Source organism: Camarhynchus parvulus, chromosome 2 (assembly GCF_901933205.1).
Source record: "Camarhynchus parvulus chromosome 2, STF_HiC, whole genome shotgun sequence".
NCBI classification, from domain to species: Eukaryota; Metazoa; Chordata; class Aves; order Passeriformes; family Thraupidae; genus Camarhynchus; species Camarhynchus parvulus.
Window position 1 is genome coordinate 27,183,390 of NC_044572.1, and position 21,971 is coordinate 27,205,360.

The 21,971-nt window shown below is 35.3% G+C and overlaps 1 protein-coding gene across 5 annotated transcripts in view; it reads left to right on the top strand.

The window, feature by feature from the left end:
• PHF14 (PHD finger protein 14) overlaps positions 1–21,971 on the top strand; it is a 162,161-nt gene that overhangs the window by 23,767 nt on the left and 116,423 nt on the right. For all 5 annotated transcript variants that reach the window (XM_030970176.1, XM_030970184.1, XM_030970193.1 and 2 more), the window contains 9 exons: positions 3,150–3,309; positions 8,728–8,839; positions 11,029–11,166; positions 13,039–13,185; positions 15,757–16,027; positions 16,600–16,706; positions 18,024–18,119; positions 19,654–19,757; positions 21,171–21,302. In XM_030970176.1, the coding sequence (XP_030826036.1) occupies positions 3,150–3,309; positions 8,728–8,839; positions 11,029–11,166; positions 13,039–13,185; positions 15,757–16,027; positions 16,600–16,706; positions 18,024–18,119; positions 19,654–19,757; positions 21,171–21,302 (1,267 nt within the window). The remainder of the gene's footprint in view (positions 1–3,149; positions 3,310–8,727; positions 8,840–11,028; positions 11,167–13,038; positions 13,186–15,756; positions 16,028–16,599; positions 16,707–18,023; positions 18,120–19,653; positions 19,758–21,170; positions 21,303–21,971) is intronic.

Sequence of the window (21,971 nt, forward strand, 5' to 3'; positions counted from 1 at the left end):
GGGGTGTTCTGAAGATCCAGACTAGAATTTTTGCAAATGTTAGGGAAAAGCAGCATGCATTTTAAGCAAAGTGTTTAAAAGTTACTTGATTTTCTTCAGCATATTTTCCAGTCAAAGGTGCAGCTGGTTGACTTAATGCCAAATAGGTCAGAAGTGCAGTGATAATACTTGGAACCAGAAATATCCTTTACAGGTTCTGTATCCTTCCCCCTGTTGTCCTTTCAGGCCTGAAGTAGTCACACTGTACAATTGGAGTACTTTTAGAGGGAACCTAAAGGTTACCTCCTGATGCTTTTACTAAGTGAGCCCTTAGGTTGCTTTCTGTTCCAACATCAGCAATTTCCAATAATTCATTCAGAATTGTTGGATTGATCAACTTTAAATTGATCTTCAGTATAGGATGAAATGATTTACCAAGTAGCAGCTTTGTATTTGCATATCTATGCATTTTGAAGTAATGAAAATAATACTTTTTAAAATTTTTGTTAATTGGTACAAAATAATTTTTCCAGCATAGCAAAATAAGGCAGGTAGTAGTAAGTTGAACCTTTGTTGTACTCAGCATTTTTAAGGCTTCTAAAATGATTAATTTAATTTATATTTATATTCATGATTTAGACTTTGGAGTATACTGAAATTGGCTCTTACCAGAAGTCAAGAACAATTACAAAATATCTTCTGTGAAACCTAGATTCAGAGCCAACAAGGTTTTGTATTGCAGCTTTGATTCAGCAGCTTTATTGGGCAGCATACACCAGGTCAGCAACAGTCTTACAGACTAGATTTCCCTTCCTTCAGCTTTGTGGTAGACCAGATTGTTTTGATGTTTTTATCAGCAATGATTAATGGTAATCTAGTTTGTTTTCTACAGCTAAAGACCACTCCTTTTAGTTGTGACAATGTGGTGTTTAGCTTTTACTAAATGCCAGGTAGGTAAAAGAGTAAATGTCTCCTTATCTGTCAGATACCTTAAACTCTTTAAAGCTGTCACTAAGATTTATATACAAATTGGGGCAAAAAAAATGGGTTAAAAAGATGGTCTTTTTTTCCCCCCCCCACTTTAAAAAATGACATATATTTGTATTGTTATAGAAATAATGTTTAATGCCAACACATGTGTTAAGGATCTAAATAATTGCAGCGCATTTGTGTCATTTTCTAGGAGGAAGGATAAAAAACGCTCAGGTATAAATGACTGATAAGTATTATAAAGCAACTATTTCAGAATGAAGGTAAGACAGTTTGGGGAGGTCATCATTCTAATTTTAGTAGACTGATGGCATTTAGGCTAGAAAAGCAAATCTAATTACTTTCAGTTGGTGAAGAAGCATCAACTTTTGAAAGAAACTGATTATATTTTGCCATGTGGATTGAGGACAGAATTGCTGCATTGGTAATGTTAAGAAATTTGCAGTGAGTACTTTTAAGAAAATGTTAAAATGTTTTGAAGTCTAAAAGAATTACTAATAGGTTCATTAGCTCTGTGATAGCAATGAACCATGTGTTTGCACATTAGTGTTATTGCTGAAAAGGAGATTTGCTGGCATCTATTCAAAATTGTGTTATTAGAATTAAAAAAATACTTTGTGGAATGTTGCTTTAAGCTGATATCACATTATAAGGAAGATGGAGTGACTCTATGCATGAGCTGTATGATCTTGTATATCCCTAATGAAATTTGTCTGTGAACGCACATCTGCACATGACTTGTCCTTTCATTCAGTACACTTTTTATTATGAGAAGAAACATTCTGTCATTTTATATTAATTCTTATTGATGAGGCTCATCCTGTAATGGAAGACTATGTTTCTCAAGTGGTTCCTGCAGTGTTGCTTATTTCCTGAGTAGTTGCAGTATATTATGCAGACCTCTGTTTCTGTCACGAGGGGAGTTGGAGCACTGTTGCTATTTTATTACAGCCAGCGGGTAATGAAACAAAGTAAAAATTCATGTTGCTATTTAATTGCAGAATTGAGTAATTTTACTGCTTTGAAAGCACAAATTTTGACTTGATTGCTGCCTTTGATAAATAGCTGAATGTAATTTTTTAGTAAAGTCTTCGCCGTGTTTTAAGTGTTGACAATTAGACATTTTTTCTCTTATTGAATAGCAGCTAAATGTTCAAAATGTGGGATATGAACAAAACAGTTTTGTGGTGATTAGCTTTAGTATCTTTCTTTTTGTCATTTGTAGTAGTACTAATACAACACTTGCTCTTGTGCAAAATTTAAATAACAAACCACTTTAAAGACACTGTTTTCCTAAATTTGTGGTAATTGAGCATGCACAGACGCCTTAGCAATCATAAAGAAGACCCTAGTTGTACTGAAGAGGAATGGAGAGAGTGAATGATTGAGCCTAGCTATAATTTAAAACCAGGTATAAATGAGAGTGCTTAAAAAAAAAATATATATATTTCATCAATCACCAGTGTGGTGTCTCAGAATTGTCAGTTTGTACTCCACAAACTGTACTGTGGTTTTGCAGTTGCACAAGGGTTCTTAAGGTCAGTTCTACAACTCATAAAGTAGGTAAATAGTCTTTATTTCATGTGTAAATTCTTTAGTAGTTGATTTGCGTGCTGAATGCAAAGTGGAAAAATGGAGTGTATATTTTTGACTGGATTCTACTGACATAATGAACCTCTAGGAGAAAATCCAAGCACTCTTCCTTCCCTCCAAAAAAATGTTCATTTTCAGGGAGAAGAGCTTGTTGCTTTTATCTTGAAATATATTTCTTTACTCAGAAAAATGCATTGAGTTTTTTTTTAATCTTTAGTTGCTTCAAGTCTTGTTTTCTTACTTTTCTTCCTAACGGATATTCTGTAAGAACACAAAGTGTAGCTAGAAGAATAAAGTGAAACAATCTTCTTTCTCCTTGTTTTTTAGTTGTAATCTAATACAATCACATAAAACAGGTGACTTTTTAATGTAAAGTAAAATGTAAAATCGCTTTAAAATATAAATTTTGCTCTAACCATAACAATTTCAAAAGTAATTCTAAACTTTCTTGAGTATCTCAGTATTTCTCTTGAATTGTTCCCCCGAATCTGTATTATGTGTATGTTTCCTTCTGAAGTCATAACTGCGAGTGGCTGCTTGTATAATTGTCTCTTCTTGTATTGATCTTCCATTTGTTCTGTGTGTAGGTTGCTATGGGGTTGATGGAGAGAGTGACTCTATCATGAGTTCAGCTTCAGAAAATTCCACAGAGCCTTGGTTTTGTGATGCATGCAAATGTGGTGTCACACCTAGCTGTGAATTGTGTCCCAACCAGGATGGGATCTTCAAGGAGACTGATGCAGGCAGGTAAGACTGAATAAGTGATGTTTTGAATTTGCTGTCATCTTACCTTTAAAAGATTGGGTTTTTTCCTGTACCTTGTAGAGACTCTGCTCAGTTCTATTGACTTTCAAGTAGGATGTAAGTGGGAGGAAAACTGCATGTTTTTATTTTAGTAGAGCAAAGGACTGGATCAGTAATGCCAGGCAATGAGAAAAAGTAGCATAACAAAATTATATTGAGGATGTGCTAAAGGTATTCAGACAGACCTTGTATAGTATGATTTTTTAGAATTACGAAGATTTTATTCTTGATTTTTAAGAATATTCTTCTTTTTAGCATTGAATTCATGTCTAATTTGAGAATATGCAGATTAATTCTCATGATGTCTTCAGTTCCTGTCACATTCGAAAATAAGATATACATGTTAGTGATAACTAATTATCTGTACTAAAGGCAAAAGCTGTCTTATCATCTTATCAGTGCTGACTGATTTATGTGTTGCTAGGTTTTGCTGCATGGTTTCATGGGTTTTGTTTTTTTAGGGTTTTTTTTTTTGTCTTTGTTTTTGTTTGGTTTGGTTGGTTTTTTTAAATAGACCATGAAAATGAAGGTTTTTTCCATACACTTTCTGGTTGTATAAATTGCGTGTGTGTGGTAAAAAGCAAAGTTTTCAGGTGCTGGGCTTTTCATAAGCTTAAAAAAATGTTACACAAATGAGTCAAGGTTTGTAGTGAATAATTTTGAATCTTGGAGGTATTAGCGCTTTTTTAATACTTTTAGGGTTCAGATCATTGTTTCTGGTCTGTAGTAGGTTTAAGAGTGTATGTGCATCTTCCTTATAAAACCTTTACACAACTAAGCAAATTGTGCTTTTCCAGTTGTTTTCTGTTTTGATAATAATGCTTCTATAGGCAAGAAAATTATCTTAAAGACTATAAGTCAATTGTGTAACAGGAAATGTGAGACTTGATATCACCTGGCAAATTTTATTTCAGCTTTTTTATTCCTGTGTTCTGCAAACAATTTAAACCCTATAAATATAACTTTCCATGCTATCCTAGTAGAAGTTATAAGTCAGCATTTTAATAATTGTTTAATTTTTTTCTTGTGAAGGGCTGGTATGCTTTTAGTTAACCTGGAAGTATTTTCTTTGTTACATTGGTTGTCTGTGCAGAAGCACATGCCTGCCTTGGTGACAGTGGGCATTATCACAATATTTTATTACTGTTATTGTATCTTTATTTGCTGGATAATAATGATATTGCTATTCTGGATAAGTTTATTCTATCAGAGGAAGAGGTTATATACTAGAAAAAAACAAATGCCAATTGCTGTTTACTAGTTGACATTATTAATATGTGAGAATTCCTGTGCTCTATTTTTATTATTTATCTATAAATTTGAGTTCTCAAGGGTAGGGGGGCACTATAGACTAGGAGTGGGGTCTTGGGGCAGTGTCCATTATGTTTCCATTGTACTCAGTTAACAGTAATCCAGTTCAGTGCTATTCTTGATGTGTTAGCAGAAAGGCACTACTGAGTAACAGATTCCTTTGCCTCACCATTGCTCTTCATCCCCTTACCACCTTTTAAAAATAAATTCTCCATAGCATCAGTGCTCAAAATAACACAAACCAAACCTAGTCAGTTTCTCTTCATAATTGAATTGGAATAATTTCTCTCTTTTTACATGAAAGGTGAATCATGAGAATAATGAGGTGCTTAATTTCTTAGCAAAAGCCTTTTCACATTAATCTCCCAGTTTCACAAGTATAAATGTGAATTTATGAAATTTTACTTCTCGAAATGCTATTATCCAAAAATATAAATTCTATCCTTGTTTCAGTATGGAGTTTTTCTTCCTTCCTAATCAACATCTGTCATCATTGCTCCAAGCTAAATGGATGGTAAAGTAACAAGGAAGATTATTCTTCTTTGATTACCCAATTTGTCTTAATTACAAGCTTCTAAAACATGTGCAGCTAAATAAATGAGCAGGAAAATATTTAGAACTGGTATTAAAAGCAGCTGAAGCTGCTTCAGCTGTGAACTTGACTGACTTGTGTATGTTTTTTAATAAAGATTCAGGTCTGAGTTCACATATAGGTGGTTAAAGAAATGAGGCACTTGTGTGCCAATCACACAGAAATGGCAGTTTGAATCTGTAGTACTGCAATACTTGGGTGACATGTACAAAACATTTTGAGAAGGTCAGTATGAAGCAAGCAGCCAGCTGTTGGGTTTATCATAGATAAACTCCTGCAGAGTGCAGCAGCATTAAATACACCAGTGGAGCATGAAAAAACTGTGCAAATTAAATTGAGAAAGCAGCTTCTTGTAGATGTGTATCTTTATATTGAACTTCAGAGAGTATGTTTAGTAGGCTGTATTAAAACTTACTATCAAAAATCTCCAACCAGAACCTTGGATTTTTGTTAAGAATAATAATTGTGGAGTTATGTAACTTCTGTTTATAAAGATTTGTTCTGTGTTACACACCTTAATTTAAAGAAGAGTATAGAAAAGAAGCCATACAGAATTCAGGTGTTTTTGTTTACAAACAAGAAGTCTATTTATCTCAAGGTTGCAGGTCTCATTCTGTGTGTTGTATTTTGCCTTTTTTTTTTTAATTTCCTTTTAAAAACAAGTACAATGTGCTTAAGTCAATGAGGTATTTATTTTAGTAGATCATAATGTTTACCAGAATGTGCATTTAAGCACATACATATGCTTTTTTTAGTGGAGGAATATTTCATAAAAGTACAGTAGTGATTTAGGCCAAGCTATTGCCACTCCTGGATACAGCATGGAAGGGCAGAGGTGGTACCTGGTGCTGCAGGGTAGGTTGTGCCTCCACTGATTTTCTGGGGAGTCAGACAGAAGATGTACTTTTCATATACTAATGAGAAGGATCTGATTTTTTACATGTAACATTGTATTAAGTTAGAGTTTTGTGGTGGCGTGCTGGAGTGTTTCTGCTGTAATAAAACCAGTGATGAGGTTTTCTCCCTTTCTGAGCAGCAAGCAGTTTGGCAGAACACTTGAATGTCTCAGCTTGTTCTCTGGCAGCTAGCAGGCTGCCATATTTGTACTAGATTGTTTAAAGACAAGGTTGTAACTCATCTTTAAATTTTCTTTGCTTCTTCCTATGGTAGCAGTGCTGTGACCAAATAATTTTGTGGATATGAAGAACACTAGTAAAATTTATGGAGGCAAAACAATGCAATTCTTGCATATAAATGTGTATTTGGGATATACATCATGCTAATTGTTTTAAGTTTATATGTTTTAAAAGGAATTTACTACTTAGCATCCCAAGTCTGAGTCATTTAACTGCAGGATAAATACTTGTTTTTAAATACACGAGTGAAAAGAATCTTGTCAGATATGACACAATGGATCAGTCAATGTTGTGGCTTGTTAGATTTACTGGGAAATTTCTTACAGAGTGAAGCAATTTAATGGCTTTTAAATAGTTTCTTACTGTTACTGGGATTTTTCTGTTATCCAGTTAATATCTTGGACTGTTTTGGGGGAAAATGGTAAGTAAATAGTCTGTTCACCAGTTTTGTGCATTGAAAGATCATGGTTTTCTTTTGTAAAGACTGAAATATAGATGTATTTTTGAGCTTGCTACCGAACCTTTCATATTTTGCTTTTTTTTAAATTTCTGATGGGATATATGGTTCATAAATAACATGAAACCTAATAAATCTGAGTGTGATAAATTCCGGCGTTGTAGGTCTAAGGACAATTGATGAAAAGTGTGCTGCTTTGGGAAACCAGGGCTACATGGAGCTCCTGAATAGTATAACCATAAACTTCAGTATTTCTCTCATATGTAAGCAGCTAGTTAATAACAGTATGTGTTTTAAGTGCACTTGAACCCCGGATGTTATTGTTCTGGTATAACTGAATTTTTTAAATTGACATACAAAGGAAAGTGGAGGGAGAGGAGATAGGCTAAACCGTGGTAGAAGATTGGGAAAAACAGCACAGCAGCATGGGTGCAGATTTTAGCAGGTGGTAACAGGTCTGTACTGAATCCCTGGTAAAAGAGACAAGGGAAGAAGTGTTCCTCACATCATCATGAGTCTTCTTGAATACAGGGAGTAGATTCTATTATTTGATTAGAACAGAAGAGAGTTTTAGTCTTCACTAGTGTTACATTTACTGTTAAACAGTAATGACTGGAAGATTGTAAAGTGCTGAATTAACACACTTGCTGAGGCTATTTCAGCTCAGTTATATCTGGAGTCTCTAGTTGTATTATATATCATGCGGGACTTTATAGGTTCAGAGTGTTAGCTACAATCTCTGCAATTGAATGGCCATTTTCTTGCATATCTTAAGATAACAAAAAATAGCAGTCTTGACCCTCTGTCTATCACAGTTTTTTCCCACCTGATGCAAGGAGTAGCAAATACTTCCTGAATTTTGATAAAACAGTAAGATTATTTGCAGTAGTTTGTCTCAGTTAATTTGAGTCATCCATGCTGTGCAGAACAGATTTTGAGTTTGTTGCTAACTGATGGTTTGTGACAGTGGGAGCTGGATCTTTTAGAAAGTGTTCATTACAAGAACAATGGAAGAAAAAGACTAAGAGGAAAATTTGTCTTCTGCTGCAAGGCTATTTTTGAGTAGCTGAGAGCTTCAGGAGGTTAAGAAGATGCCTGTCAAGAGCAGTCTTGAGGCTGAAATCTTTACCATTGTGTGGCATTTGGTTACTATACTCTGAGGTCCAGATTCATTTTCTGCCACTCAGGGCTGGAGATTTAGACCTCCTACTCTCTAGGTTTTTTATGACCAGTGAAGAAGGGAACAGCTAAGTAAACTGAGTGTGTTTATCTGAGTTTCAGATAGGCGTTTTGTTATATGACTCAGATATGTTTATTCCTGAATGCAAGTCCTCTCGATGTTGCTTAAAACTAACTAGTTTTGGTGATACTAACAAGTGCAACTATCAGTGGAAAGTCTGACTGATGCTGTGTTGTAAGCGCTTCATGGCTATATGCTCAAAGCTCAGTGTTGCTGTGACTACCTGTATAATTTTGTTCGTTCCCTTCCTACCCCCTGCCACATTATGAAAAAATCTGTCTGCCTTAGCTTTATAAGTAGTATCAAAATCTTCATACACTTTCATGTTCCTTGAAAAGTGTGTATAGCCCTTGGGAGAGCCATCAGAATGTAAAGGTGGTGGTAGCCCAGCCCTTGATCCAGACAGGCACAGCACTCCCAGTGCCTTTGAAAAGCACTACTCCGTGGTTCAGTGTCTGAGCTCCTGAATTCCAAATAGGCACTCCATCCCTGCTTTTAATCTACTTTCCTTCAAGTGTTTCAGCTAGCTAGCATCTGCAACATTTACAAGGCACTTGGAAAATGGTGAGTATAATATAGGATCAAAATGTTGGTAACAGTAACCTAATTTTGTCCGCTGTTTTAGGTGGGTCCACATTGTTTGTGCCCTCTATGTTCCAGGAGTGGCATTTGGAGATATTGACAAGCTGAGGCCAGTAACACTAACAGAAATGAATTATTCCAAGTATGGTGCAAAGGTAAGTTTAGAAGAGATGTAGTGGCAACAAGTAACTGTATTTTATGTTTTTACATGTAAAAGAATAAAATGCGTCTTCCCAACTTTATTTTTCTTTTTTGTAGCAATTCTGTAGTGAGGTTAAGGACTAAAAGTGAGATAAAGTTTATTAATGGTTGTTATACCTACAACTTACATGCTCTTCCCTCCATCTTTCTATCTGTTCCCTTAGCACCATTCTCCATAATTTCTGTCACTGTTTTTGCCCAGTTTGCCTGATTTTTTACAGAGGTGCTAATTTCTTTTGAAGTCAGTGGCAGATTGACAAAATATGAATGGAAAGTGAGGAGGATTCATAAGATGAGAGATGGGATGTTGATTAAGAAAGGGGCAGATGTACCTTCAGTAAGAATGACTTTAGAGTTTATATGTAAGCCAGTATGCATACAACAGGCTGTTCCAAAGCAGTGTTTACCAAAATCCACAGCAACATAGGACCCTCAACTTGAACTGATACATGGTTCTAAAGTTAAAATTGTTTTACATGTAAATGTTTTCAGTCCAGATCAAAAGTAATCATGAACAAACCATACAGAAAACCATTGTAGTGGGCAGAGGACAGCACTCATTAGTTTGCTAAATACAGTTTGTTTGGCTAATGGAGACAGTGTGGAGAAGTCATGTCTATCAGGCCAGTGTGGGAGAATGTGGTTGGCTCGAAGTCTGCAGCTCTAAAGCTTCATTTCTGCCAAGTCACTTTTGTTTTCTTGAATTTTTTCTACTTGTTAAATAGAATACTAAATGAAAATGTGTAGTGCAGTTTTAAAAATGGATACAATATATAAAACAGGCTAAAACACTTTGGATAGCCCATGTACAGCATACCTGTATCAGGAGCCTGGGCCTGCTGAAGCATTTAGCCTTGTTTAGAAATGTTTGTAAAAGGTTGGGGCAAGCACTCCAGACTCTGCAAATTGTTGCTGAAATGAATCATACTCTTTTTTTAAATGAGTGATGTGTAGGATCAGGGAAAAGACTTGGGACATCTTTTTTTGCTGTGAGTAAGGTGAAAGTGACCTGTACAGGTGAGGAAGACTCATTGGTGTTGGAAAGCTGTAAATCTTGTTTGCTATATGAAATATGGAAGTTACAGCTTATTTTGCTAATTCCCCCTTCAAAAACAGCTTAATGTAATAGGTTTTTTCATTTAATTTCTTATCTGTTAGGTGTTGCAGCTACACAGTTAAAGGGTGCCTTTCTAGTGTAGCATATGTGATGTATTGAGATTCTTCAGTCACTGAGTTTTCCTTACCATTCCATTTGGTTGTTTAACTTTCTGCATGGAGATATTTTCTCTAGGTGATAGACAGCTTTGCTCTCTATTCAGCAAGTAGAAGTCTAGGAAATGCATGCCTGTATAATTTTAGATCATCTTTATGCACTGGATAGCAGCACTGCTCAAGCAGGGCGTGTTCCCATTTCCTGCTTATCTGCTCATTTCTCTAGATTGCTGGCACAGGGATTTGGTCTGAAATTGTGGAGAAAGAGACTGAGGAATTGATCTGACTGAAAAATAAGTTGTTTTTTTCCAGGTCATATTTGGGGATGTCAGTTGGTTGTTTTTCAAGTGACTGTGCCTAGAATGCACATATCTGAAGCCACGGTTACTTAATTAAGTGAATTACATCCATCCTTATGATATTTATGATTTTTGAGTATTTGTTTCTGCACTGTCACATGTTTACTCCTCTGTCATTGCTTATCAAAGGACATGTACATAATTATCTATGGTTTCCAGTCATTCAGACCACTGCTGTTTTATTGTTGTTTGTCCTCGGAACTCGTTGAACATTTGCTGAGGAGTGTTGTTTTTTTTATACCATGGTTATACAACTAATTGTGCTTGAATTGCTTTGATGGTATTTGGTTGTTTTGTTGAAGGGGAAAGCAATACATGGAGGTTCATATAAAAATTCATCCAACATGCTGTTTAGATTATTTAGGCACTTTACTGTTGTTGAAAATGAAATTAACAGTGGGACTTGAGAAAGCAGGAAGCTTTAAGTAGTGTCAGCTGTTGGGAGCATACTTGGTTTCTGTACCACACAGGAGTCACCTACCAGTTTGGTTTTTATATATATAAGTTATCAAGTATTAGGCAAATTGCACCTGCAATATTTACTGTGGCCTTTTCCATTCTTCTTTATGAAGGAGTGCAGCTTTTGTGAAGATCCTCGTTTTGCCAGAACTGGTGTATGCATTAGTTGTGATGCTGGGATGTGCAGAGCTTATTTCCATGTGACCTGTGCTCAGAAGGAAGGCCTCCTCTCAGAAGCAGCAGCAGAAGAGGTAGGTATGGAAAGGATAGAATAAAAGATTTCTATTGAAAGCATATGGAGATGACCTGACATGGTAGCTGTTTTGTTCACAGGTCCTGAACAAAGTTTTTAAGTAGGTAACAAGTAAAGGAGTAAGGGAACTGTGCAGGGAGAGCCTTCACCAAATTGTCCAACTCTGAGCATCTTTTGAAACTGACTGGAAAAAAGGACAGAGAAAGTTAACACAGAAGTTGGCTTAACAGACTGTCAGTCGATACAGACAGGCATTCTATTTCCTGGGCTTCACATAGGGTGACATACTTACCTAGCTGTTTGTGTCATACAGGAATCTCTGTTTCATACCAAATAGGAAACTTGAGAAATTAAAAACATTTCTGATGCCACTTTTTCATGCATGTTTTCCAGTATTTACTTTAAATTGTAGTACATAAATATGACTTGCCATGTTGTAACATTAATCTTTGGAATCAGAATAAAAAGCAAGTATTTTTAACCTCCTGATAACTTCTTAATGTATTTTCTTAATGGTTTTTCCCTGTAATATGATCTAAAGCAATTCAGATTTGAAGTTCCTACTTCCTGATTCATTTTTATGGTATAAGTACTTTTAGGTTGTCCAATTTCATCCTGATACGTATCATTTGGATTAAGCCTGTTGTGTTCATAGCTTCACAATTTAGTTTTTTGCCTTAGGAAGTGGCACAGGTAACACAAAAACAAGCATTACTTTCACTGTTGATATTGACACTTTTGTTTCTGAAGACCACTAAGGGATTCATGAAGAAATCACAAAATACTTTCTTCTGTTTGACAAATAAATAGGAAGATATCACATTGCCTTATCATTGTTATGCTTAATAGATTATGTGTAAGGTTGAGTCTTTAGATGCCCTATGTGAATTCCCTCTGGATATGTGTATCTGTTTACCTTTCCACCTTAAAATTTTGTTACATGTTGTCTGCAGTCAAATTTTTAATCAAGGTCTCACACAATCTCATTTTAGGGCACAGCTAATTTTTGAACTAAGCTGTCTCATACTGTGAAAATCTAAATTAAAATAAAATGTGCTTGTAAGGAAAGTCAGAGTAAATTTTATTACTCTATGTTTTATAAGTGGAATAAAAGAAAATTTGATATGTAGGTAATTTATTAATATTTGTATTACTTTATGAAGGAAGACTGCCTTAAGTTTTTCTTAGTCTGTAGATTTATGATGTTGTTTGTACACTTTTGAAAGTAAAAAGGCAATTAAATGCGTTTCTCAAACCATGTCTCCTCATGGCTCAGATACTTGTAGTCTGCTTGCAGGGTTTGCAGATGCTGAAGTTGCTATAAAGTAGCCATGATAGTGTGCAGATATGATGGAATGAAAAATGGGAAAAAAAATCATCTGAGAGATGATAAATCATGTGAGGGTATAGCCACCAAAATGGTTCGAAAAACATTAAAGAAACCAAATACAGTTTGATAGTATTCAGAATTATTAAGTACTTTTAGGATTTTATTTAAAAGGCACAACGAATCAACAGGAAATTAATACATGTTATCTGTTAAAGGGATTTGTATTTAGGAATTTATTTTACTGGTTTTTTTTTCCTGGAAGTGCAAATATAGTACAGAGATTGACTAGGAGAGAATTGAATCATTAATGCATTTAGAAACGTTTAGGATCGTGCAATGAAAACAGTGGAAAACGCCTTACATTGTAAATTACATCAACACGACAAAATTGATTTAGAAACATACTTTTTAGTTGTTTCTAAAAACAGCCCATTTGAACATGTGAACTGATTGCCAGAATGTTTGTGCTGTTCAGAGCCCTTTGGCCTTTCTTTGTCTCACTCTATCTTCATTCCTTCCCCTTTGTTTTTTTTTAAACAGGATATAGCTGACCCTTTTTTTGCTTATTGTAAACAGCATGCGGACAGGTTAGACAGAAAATGGAAGCGGAAGAACTACTTGGCTTTACAATCTTACTGTAAAATGTCCTTGCAGGAAAGAGAAAAGCAGCTTTCACCAGAAGCTCAGGTATTGTATTCGTGACACAAATGCCTCTGTATTAATAATCCATGTTAAACAAGACAGAAATTAAGAGAAGGTCAAAGTGTTATTATAGTAGAAAATTAAATGTGGAATATATTGATAGTGCATGGTCATTTAACAGCACACTGAGCTGTTTGTAGGGTTTGGTCTCTAAGAACAATTATCTCTATATATGATATAGTTATATCTCTTTATATATCTACTTCAATAAATATCAAATATCTCCGCTTGTCTGAATTGAAAAATATTACTTTGCTTTTGAGGTAAAAAGTTGGTAATTACTTTTTCGTTGTAATTCATAGATTTTGTTTAATATTTTCTTCAAGATTCTGAAGACAAAAGGCCAGAAAAACTTAGGCATTTCTATTTCTATCTAAATTTCCAATTTTTTAGGTCTAAGTGGAATTCTGTGTGCCAGGTGTTTTCATAGTAAAGACTTTCTAGGAAAAGAAATAATGTATGCAAAGAAGTGAGTCTGTGCTACTGTGTGGGAGTTGTCTGAAAGCCTTAGGCAAGTCTATATCCCTGTCTAGTGACAGATCCATTTAAAACTGTTTAGTTACTGCGGAAGCTCAGCTGATAAAAGTCCTGTGGATACAAAGGTTTCAATTCCTCTGTGGGAATCTGCATACTTTCATGTTTCAATGTGTGTCTTTTATTGATTTTTTCTGATTCTGAGGAATTTCTAGCATAGTTTGCTTCGCTGCTTAGGCTGAACTACATTCCATGGAAAAATCACACCTGTGTAGAAAAGCAACTTGTTACCTAAACAAAACCTGCCTGATTTATTTGTAGAAAGTAGCAGATGCTGTAAATAATGGAAATAATTTATGAGAGAGGACGATCTGCCTTTTTTCTGAAGTGAGAATTATAGCGTAGTGATAAGAAAATATTGTTTCATATCAGCAAACTTTTTATTTAAAACAATCTTGCCTTTCCAGTTCTTCAGAGATCTTTGAATAGGAGAATAGTAATTTAAAATTATCTGTGCTGTTAAGAATGAGCATGAGCAAATTTGTACTGTAGAAGAATTGTGAATGAAATATTTTTTGCAATATTGAACTTCATGTAGCTTGATTTAAAACTGGTTTCATAATGCTTGCTGAATATACTCGGCTCTCAGTTATGTGAAATGCACCCATGTAGTGGAGACATTACAATAATATGAACACTGCCCAATAAAATGGTAAGTGCTGGTTGTGCAATATCAGTTTGGATCCATCAGGGCATATTTGCACTGTTTTCAGGCATATATTAAGCAGTGCTGATAACGCTGATAAGTTCCCAGCATTTCCCGTTCTCTTTCCTCTTTTCCCCAAACCAAAAGTCTGCAATTTTTTAATATTAATTATTTAGATTAAATTTTTTGAAACTGAAGAATGCTGAAAACTGCAGGTGCAGTTACTTGACATGGTGTCATAGGCACCTTGATACAAGTATGACGACTTGCATGTGTTTTGTACAGCCACATGTTTTCACTCTTGGTGGCTTTGGTGTTGTACAGCAGTGGCTGTAGGTGGACCTGTTGTCTGCTGCTGTGGGTCCAAGAAAAAAGCCATTGGGGTCAGAGCTGGCCAGTAAGCTATGTTTGCTTTGTTTCTTGATCATTAATGTTCAAGACCTAGTGAGGTAATGTGTTAAACTGTCTGCAGTATTATCTTCAGTGATTCTGTTTGAAATCAGAGATGTTCCTTAACCATAGTGTGTATGTATATTGCACACCTTTTACTTTTGTCTCAGGAGTATCTTACACCATATGGTGGGGAAGTCACATTAGTTTAGTTTCTTCTTCGTGCAGGAAAGTAAACAGCTTCTAACTGATAGTCAGCTGGAGTTTTGCCTCTGAAGGTTTGTATCTTGATGTCAGTTTCTGCCAGAATTGCCACTTCATAGAGTTCCCTCAAGACAGCATTTTCCAACTGTCAGTAACAGCTTGATCTTCTGGGGTAGATCTCCCAGATGGTCACAAATATACAGATGTCATCAACAATATATATTGTGAGCTTCTCTTGTCTGCTTCACTTCTGTTTGGGTTGTGTTCTTGACAAATTATAATCAGCAAGTTTAACATTTATAAAAAGAGAAAGGAGTTCCTACAAAAGTATGTCAAATATGGTACAAATGCTCTTCATCAACTTCTGTTGCTCACTAAATATCAATTTAATGTGTATCTAAATGCATATGTGGTAGGTCAACCAGAGCTTCTACCAGTTGTGAGTTTTCACAGTCCTATCAAATTATCATTATTAGAAAGGGTTGTCTCAAAGCCAGCAGTCATCTGTTGCTTTCATCAGTGGGGAAATCTTATCAAGAAATGTGTACATAGCTCAAAACTCTAGTGAAAGGAGAATGTCGTTTGTGTGTGCACTTTGAAGTAAAATGGAATGTCTGTATCAACATCTGTTTCTTGAGTTGTAGAGTTCTGGAGTGAAAATGGCATTGATAAGATGGTGCAGCTTTTAAAATGAAAATAAAGTGCGGATGTGTTCCAAATTATAACTCAAAACTGATTTTGAATCGTTCATTGATGTTTTTAACTGGTGGAATTCTTTGCAGGCTCGAATCAATGCCAGGCTCCAGCAGTACCGTGCCAAGGCGGAGCTGGCGCGCACCACCCGGCCCCAGGCCTGGGTTCCCAGGGAGAAGCTGCCGCGGCCGCTGACCAGCAGCGCTTCAGCCATACGGAAGCTCATGCGCAAGGCCGAGCTGATGGGAATCAGCACAGACATTTTCCCAGTGGATACTTCAGATACAAGTTCCAGTGTTGATGGAAGAAGAAAACATAAACAACCAGCTCTAACTGCTGACTTTGTGAATTATTACCTTGGTAAGGGTGAAAATAGCTTATTTTTCTCAATCAAAAGGTACCACTTTGCTGCATTGTGCTATGCTATTTCATTGGCTTTTTTTTTTCATTGTATTTAATTGTTTATAGCAGATAAATATGGATTATGACTTCATTTGAGGTCAGATATATTATTGCTTGGAATCTGTGTTTACACAGAAACCTTTTTTTTTATAGACACTTCAGAAAAGAATAAAATCTTTCAAATATAAACAGGAGACTAAACTGTCTTTAAGAAGAGAGTAGGTAACTTTTGGTATAATATTTTTTCCTTAAATTCTTCTCCATTTCTATGTGGAATAGCATGACTTTTTGACTGTTTGCTAGATGCTGATCAAAGTTCATAATTTAAACAAATACAATATTTATGCAGCAAAATGCAAATATTAGGACTGTTCATTCTACTCAATCTGTGTATTGAACCTCTAGGCCATAGCTTTGTGCCTTAGTATTGTTATAATTTTTTACTTTAGATTGCATCACTTTTTTTTAGTGCATAAAACTTGAAAATGTATATTCAAGAATAGGATATAATGCCATTTTCTTTTAAATAGAGAGAAATATGCGCATGATTCAAATCCAGGAGAATATGGCTGAACAGAAGAACATCAAAGATAAGTTAGAAAATGAGCAAGAAAAGCTTCATGTGGAGTATAATAAGGTAAAGAAAAAGGGGTGATAAACCCTTGTACCATTTTAGTATTGCTGCTATTAACTTTCGTAGAATTTTTCGTTCCATGGAAAAAATTTGGAGAAAAATGTAAGATGGAAACTACTAATCTTTTAAAAGTAATATTTAAAAACTTATTTTTTCTTTTAAAAATATTCAGTAGTCTGTCTTCTCCCATACAAATAATATCAATTTCTAAAATGTGATGTGTTCACTGGACGCAAGTTTTTTAACTGGCCCTACTGAGAGCTCCAGTAACAAATTGCACATGGATCTGTTTGAACCTGCATGATTCTCTGCTTGTAGCCCGACTTGGTAACTGGTAATCTGTGATACTCATGAGTGTTATTTATTTATTTATGTCAACTACAACTCCAGTTGGGCTTAGGTTTAATGACTTGACTAATTTTTCAGACAGAAATAATCAGTATTCACACCTCCACAATGTCCTCTGCATACTTATTAGGGTATAACAAATTTGATGCCCATAAATTATGGCTTTGCTCCCCCAAAATGTTGCTTATGTAGTTTTTATGAACTCATCATTATGATTAAAAAAGAACTTTTTGCATTTTACCAAATATTTTAATATTATTTTGAAACATAGATATACTGTACCTTTTGTGACAGATGACATGCTGCAGTTCTTGCTGAATTCAACAGCCTATTAAGTGATAGTTAATAATGTTACTATGATGTTACTATTAATTCTTAAGCTGTTTGGTGTGTGTTTTAAGTGAGAACATAGGGAAAATGTAGCAGCAGATCCTTGTGAACTGCCCAGGGATGATAAAGGGAAAGAAAATTGTGCCTGGGACTTTTAACCAAATTAATAGTTACCTTCCAAAATACACAACCTAACAGTTACTTCCAGAAGGAAAAAAACCCCTTTTTTTTTGCTTGCAGCCTTTACCTTTACATTTTCTCTTTCTGTGAGCGAGGCAAAAGAGAGTTTTGATTCATTTATATGTTTGCTTGTTACAATCTTACTGTGTAAATAGTGTGGACATCACATATAAGATGTTCCTGTATTTTAGTTTTACTTTCTATTTGACTTTATGAAACCTTATTTCCATGCTGAAATACTTCAGGTCTTTACAAAACAAGTGGTTTCTCTGGATTCTTGTTTTACTTCTGTTAAATTAATGGTTCTACTGATTTCAGCTATATTGATATGAGTTTCATTGTTGTTCTAATCCCACAATAAGTTAATACACCCTTGGTAAGTAAGAGGCCGAGTAAGTTTTATTTAATAACTCTAAATGGATTTTCATTCCTGTTGCCTATTTTTTTTCTTTAATTTTTCAGCTGTGTGAGTCCTTGGAAGAGCTACAAAATATGAATGGGAAACTGCGAAATGAAGGGCAAGGAATTTGGGCTCTGCTGGGTAGAATCATTGGACAGGTTGGTTGGTTCTTTGCCCCCCTTCACAGAAAAAAACAGCAGAACAGATTTTCCAAGAATAGGCCTTTTAATTTCTGCCACTTCTATGGCTGAATAAATTTATTTGATTTGATCAGACCCAGGCTTTACTCAGGGGATAATGCTTCCTGATTGAAGTACCTAGACTTCTGCAAACCACCTACTAGGAACATGTAGCTAAATTTTGTTGTTCTAATAGTGTGCTTGTTTGCAAAATTATTTCATTTGGTATAAGTGATTGACCTGTCATTTGTGATGAACCTTAGCATGAAGCATGAGTTAATCCTACTGTTTTTGTCTCCAGTTGTCTTTATTTACTGTAGGCTTCAAATGATAAGTTAACTCTTTATGGCTTTTATGAGATAAAAATCCTTTTAAGTGCAGTATGTATGTAATGATGTGTAACTAGGCAGAGGAGAATATTTTGATCAAATGAATTTAAATATCTAGAACAACAGAAGATGTGGTTTACTTCCTGTTGACAGCAATTATCTTTGTTCCCATTGATACGGGAAAAAAGAGAAGTGAAGATTTTTGCAGTGTTTTCATACATGTTTATGTCAGAGATATTAAATGTTAATGGACATTTTGGATTTGAGAGGGAGATTGCAATGATTTCCAGTAAAGATTTAAGACTGAAGAAACTGTTCACTGTGGAAATGCAGACATACAATTATTCACAATTTTGGTACACCCTTTGTTGCTGTTGAGTTTGTGCTGCTGTTCCAAAAATGAACCTTACACTTTCTTTATGCAGTAATAGTTCCTAAGATATGCAACCTTTTAGTAGTTCCATTTGTCTGCCTACCTCTCCTACTTGCAAAGAAGAATTCTTGTATAACATATATTTTAAACTAAGATTATTTTTCCTTCCTTTGAGTAAGTATTCACAAATATAGTTCCTGATGCAACTGTTACTCAATTTGAAAAAAAAGGAAAGAAAAGCTGAGCAGAATTCATTTACACAGCTTGCATGACATTTTTTTCCAGTTGGTTGAACAGATGCAGACCCATGGGGCTGCTGAGAAATGACTTTGATAGATGGTTGCTGTCTGAGAAGCCAGCACGCTGTAGATAGTAGAAACTCAACAAGGGTCTCGTCTGCTTTGTGAAGATTTTGGTCCAATAAGATAATTTTTCTAATTAACCTGTCGAGCACCAGTGTAGCTGTGATGCTGGGGAAAATAAACTGCCTGAGTATTCTGCCACTTCCATGAATCTGCCATTGCTTGTTTCAGCTTCCTAGAGAAATTCATCCTTGTCCATTCCTATATTGGAAGCTTGAAGAAAAATTCTAAAAGCTAATCTTTCTGTATGTTTCTTACTGACTTGAAAAAATGACTGTAAGACTACTTTATATTACAGAATCATAGTGGGATAAATGTGTAGTCTGTAAAATAGTTAGCTAAGCAATCTCCCACTTGCTATGTGTCTTGTCCTTCATGCATTGAGATGAGAGGAATATTCTTTAAAAGTGTCAAGACTCATGTGTATTGTATTTCTTCAAATCCATTAGAAATTGAACATACCAGCAATTTTACGGGCTCCTAAGGAAAGGAAACCGAGTAAAAAGGAAGGAGGAGCACAAAAGGCATCTACACTTCCGGCAGTACTTTATAGGCAAGTAATTATATTTTGACAGCATAGATACAGTATCTAGTAATTTATAGTTTCAGAAAAGTGTTCTGAGGAAATTGTTTACTTCAGTTTTTAATTTAAAAATGCTTTAAAGTTGTTGACACATTTTACTTATTTTTGAAGGCTAAGTTGAATATTAGTCAATTCTTCACCCTGTCACACATGAGTAAAGTTTGGGTGTTTTTGCTAATTTGACAACAGTGCTTTAAGGACAAAACTGTCTCCTTGCATCTAAAGTAGAAGAGTCCTTTGGTTTTTTGATGTGAAAACTACCTGCACTTTGTTCTTTGAATGCAGTCATCTGAGTGGATGATTTTGAGAACAGTGATGATGCTGTTCAGTCACGATTCCTGGATGCACAAATCACTTGTCCATGTAGGAATTCTCACTTTTTGCTCGTGCTAAATTTCCCTACTTCTATTTTTTTATTAATTCCCAAGGTTATAAAATGTATTCACTTACTCTGTTGTAGCTTTTTTCCTCTTCCATAAGCTGTGAAGCTACTGACTGGGTTTTTATTAAATGTAATAGTGGGACTCAGACTAGGATCCCAGACTGTGACTGTGCAAAATACATGGATGTCATCTAGGATCTTCTTTTCTCACCACAGCTGAGGAGTGACATGGTCTATTGCTTATTTAGAGAGCAGCAGCCAGACATCCAGCCACAGCAAGTAGTGTCTTGCCCAGCTAGAAGGCTAAGGGGAAGAGGATGATTTTTACACAAGCAAAAGTTAATTTTAGTGCTGCAAGAGGTAGAAATCTTGAAAATGTGGCAGTGGGCTGAGGATTTGGCAATTTTGATGTACACAAATAATTGGAGTCATGCTTCACCATTTCTGTTCCATTCAAATGCACTCAGTTCTTCCCATGTTGTAGTGCAATCAGTGAACACCTATCTTTTCAAAATAACTAAAATTTCAATTACACTAAAATAATAATAAAAAGGAAGTGTAATTTCTAATGAGTAACATAGCAGCAGCACAGACCTGTTTCAGGGTGGTTACCTGCATAAGTATGTGATTGATTATCAAGATTGGTACTAGCAGCATAATTTTCTGTTTAAGCATTTGTTGTATTTTTTTTCACTTACCACTGGTATATTTTGGTGAAGTATTGAGTGATTACTAACTTATTAGAAGTCCTCAAAAAATTAATTGAAAGCCATTTTTTGCTTACTCTGACTAGTAGCCTTTTATGCTTTTACTGTACACAGGTAGAAGCTCCTTAAAAAAACTTCTCCAAAATTAATCCAAAAAGTAATTATGCATTTAAATAATAAATTCAAATTGAATTTGCCACATGTTTGTATTGAAACTGGGGAATGTGCTGGGGTGTATAGTTTGTTCTTTATGAGTATGTAATTGGAATGTTTTTCTGCTGCGTGCATGAAAAGTTGTGGAATTTGCAAGAAGAACCATGATCAACACCTGCTGCTGCTGTGTGACACTTGCAAACTTCACTATCATCTTGGTTGCCTGGATCCACCTCTTACAAGGATGCCAAGGAAGACCAAGAACAGTTACTGGTAAGAACACAGTTAATGTGCTGTCCTGTGCTGTCTCTGTACTTAAAGTAGGATGTGAATGTGAACACACTTGCAAATTCTGACTGGATTACACATTGCTTTAATGCAGTTTGAGCAGTTTTTTTATTTTCAGGTCATTAGCAGTGATGTTTCAAGGTTAAAAAAAAGAAGTTATAAAGATTTTCTCATTATTAGCCACTGTGTAAAAATAGGTTATAGCTGTAATTTTCTTGGGTTTTGAGTTCATCTGTGATTGTTATTACTGCAGTATAATAGCAGTAGGAAATTATAGGCTAATACTTTTGGGAAATGAAAGACTTGGTTTTCTGTTTATGGTAGGACTCAGATAAGCAACTCTCTGTTGAGATCTTCAGGCAAATACTTGCAATATTTTTAAATAAACTTGTAAGCAGCTCTGTTTATTGCACTATGGGAAGTATTGGGTTTATTGCTGTCTTAGGACTCCAATGTGCAATGACAGATGTTCGTAACTGTACTTACTGCAGTTACAGTTTCACAAATTAAAGTTCTTTCATGCTTGTGGAGCAGAACAAAAGCTAAGTTGTACAGTGGAGAAATGATAAGGTGGCAGAGAATCTGATTTCCAAACTGTCATAAAATTAGCTTGCTCTGCTCTATAGTGTTAGCAGTCTGCATGTTTAAACTGCT